This window comes from Castanea sativa, chromosome 8, assembly GCF_040712315.1.
Source record: "Castanea sativa cultivar Marrone di Chiusa Pesio chromosome 8, ASM4071231v1".
Lineage (NCBI taxonomy): Eukaryota > Viridiplantae > Streptophyta > Magnoliopsida > Fagales > Fagaceae > Castanea > Castanea sativa.
The window spans coordinates 45,943,310-45,945,399 of NC_134020.1; the positions used below are offsets into that span (position 1 = coordinate 45,943,310).

At 35.0% G+C, this 2,090-nt stretch overlaps 1 protein-coding gene across 1 annotated transcript; it reads left to right on the forward strand.

Moving 5' to 3' along the window:
- The first annotated feature begins 736 nt into the window (after positions 1-736).
- On the forward strand, positions 737-1,357 carry LOC142605625 (germin-like protein 9-3). Its single transcript, XM_075777051.1, has one exon. It carries the CDS (start codon positions 737-739, stop codon positions 1,355-1,357), a length of 621 nt encoding a protein of 206 aa, XP_075633166.1.
- The last annotated feature ends 733 nt before the right edge of the window (positions 1,358-2,090 follow it).

The window sequence follows — 2,090 nt, forward strand, 5'->3', positions numbered from 1 at the left end:
TTGTGACTCATTTTTTTGAGAAACAAACTAACTGCTAAACACACACACTTTAATTACACTTTCTCACCAAGTTCAAACACATTACTTAACTTAATTTACCATTACCAAATGGCTTAACACATTACTTAAGAAGTTGATTCGGTGAAATTTAAGCAACTCCATTACATGGAAATGTTGGAGAGCGTCAAAAATAAACAGCTAGATTGATCGTATGCGTTTATCTTTTAGCTGCTATGATGCTAAGTACTTATATAAAAATAAATAAATAAAAAGCTACGATGAGTCCAATTTCTACTTGACCTTGTTCTATAACTGAAAATATTCCTTAAATTTCAAATGCAGGCCCAATTAATCCTCACCATGAACTTCAGCAAAATCTATGCTAAATTAAGAAACTAGCTTTAACGAATGGCAGATCATATACATTTGATCTATTATTCATCGAAAAATATTTTCTTGATTTCTTTTGACAGCCAAATCACATGGCCAAAAATAAAACATAAAAGACTACAGGCACAACAAGAATGACTTTGTAGCTTTCATCGAATTTTTGTCATCCAAAAGGCCAGCAGAAGTAGTTACAAACACAATGCCCTCTCCTTAAGCTTCTATACCGAAAACACCTGATAAATACTGGTTTCTCTACTATGAATAAGCACCTCACTCCAGCACAATAACCATCATCAAAGTACAATATTAACTTTTCCATTCTCTATACCTCAAGTTCTCCAATTCCATGGCCTCTAAAACTTTCACCATGAAATTCTTCTCACTTCTAATTTCTTCATTTGCCATCATCCAAATGGCAAGAGCTGGAGACCCAGACATCCTCTCTGACTTCATAGTCCCCGCTAATGTCACCACAGTTGATGCAAGTTTCTTTACGTTTACTAGCATGCGTTTCCTTGCCCCTACCACTACCTTCAAAGTCTCAAAAATAAGTTTGGCCGAGTTCCCGGCTCTCAACGGACAGAGTGTTTCTTATGCTGTACTTCAATTCCCAACTGACACCCCTAACCCACCCCACATTCATCCTCGTGCTTCTGAGCTCCTTTTCCTGATTCGAGGTACCCTTCTAGTCGGGTTTGTTGATACAACCAACAAGCTCTTTACTCAGACACTACAAACAGGTGATATCTTTGTGTTTCCTAAGGGACTCGTGCACTTCCAGTATAATGCTGATCCGCAAGAACCTGCTCTAGCTATTTCAGCTTTTGGGAGTGCAAATGCTGGAACCGTTTTAATACCCGATACTTTGTTCACTACTGGCATTGACAACTATGTCTTGGCTAAATCCTTCAAGACAGATGTTGCCACCATTCAAGCTCTTAAGGCTGGTCTTGCTCCCAAGCCCTGAGGATAGCGTTCATTATTACGAATAACAACTAATTTATGATATCTCCTTCTTCTTTGTGTTTTATGATTTTTTTTTTTTTAATAATTATTCTTCTTGTTTGGAGGAGTATAAATCAAAGTTTGTCGGCATTAAATACCGTTTATTTTTGGGTAAACTACATATTTAGTCCCTAGCCTTTATACCATATTTCAATTTAGTCCTTAACCTTTCAATTGTGTCAATTTGGTCATTAACCTTTTAATGTCGTGTCAATTTAGTCTTTGTCATTATATATTAGGTGAAAATTGTTTACATAGCAAATAGTCAAAATAAAATTTTAGTTTATTGTCACATCAATAGAAGCTAATTTTTTAGTTTGGCCATTAGACACGTTATTAATTTTCATCCAAAAGATAACTGTAGGGATTAAATTGACACAGTATTGAAAGGTTATGGACCAAATTGACACAATTAAAAGGTTAGGGATCAAATTGAAATATGGTATATAAGATAGGGACCAAATACGTAGTTTACCCTTTCTTTTTTGTATGATCAAAGACACAAATTCTTTCACTTCTCTACGTACTTTATTGGATAACAATATGTGTGCAACAAAAATTTGAATTCAGTTCATTCGTGATTTAATTTCTGCAAAGATTTTGAGATGAAAATCATAGTATATTTAGCTGCAAACAATGTAGAGTTAGATTTCTCTTTAATGTCTACACTAGGGTGCTAACTTGGGATGAAAATC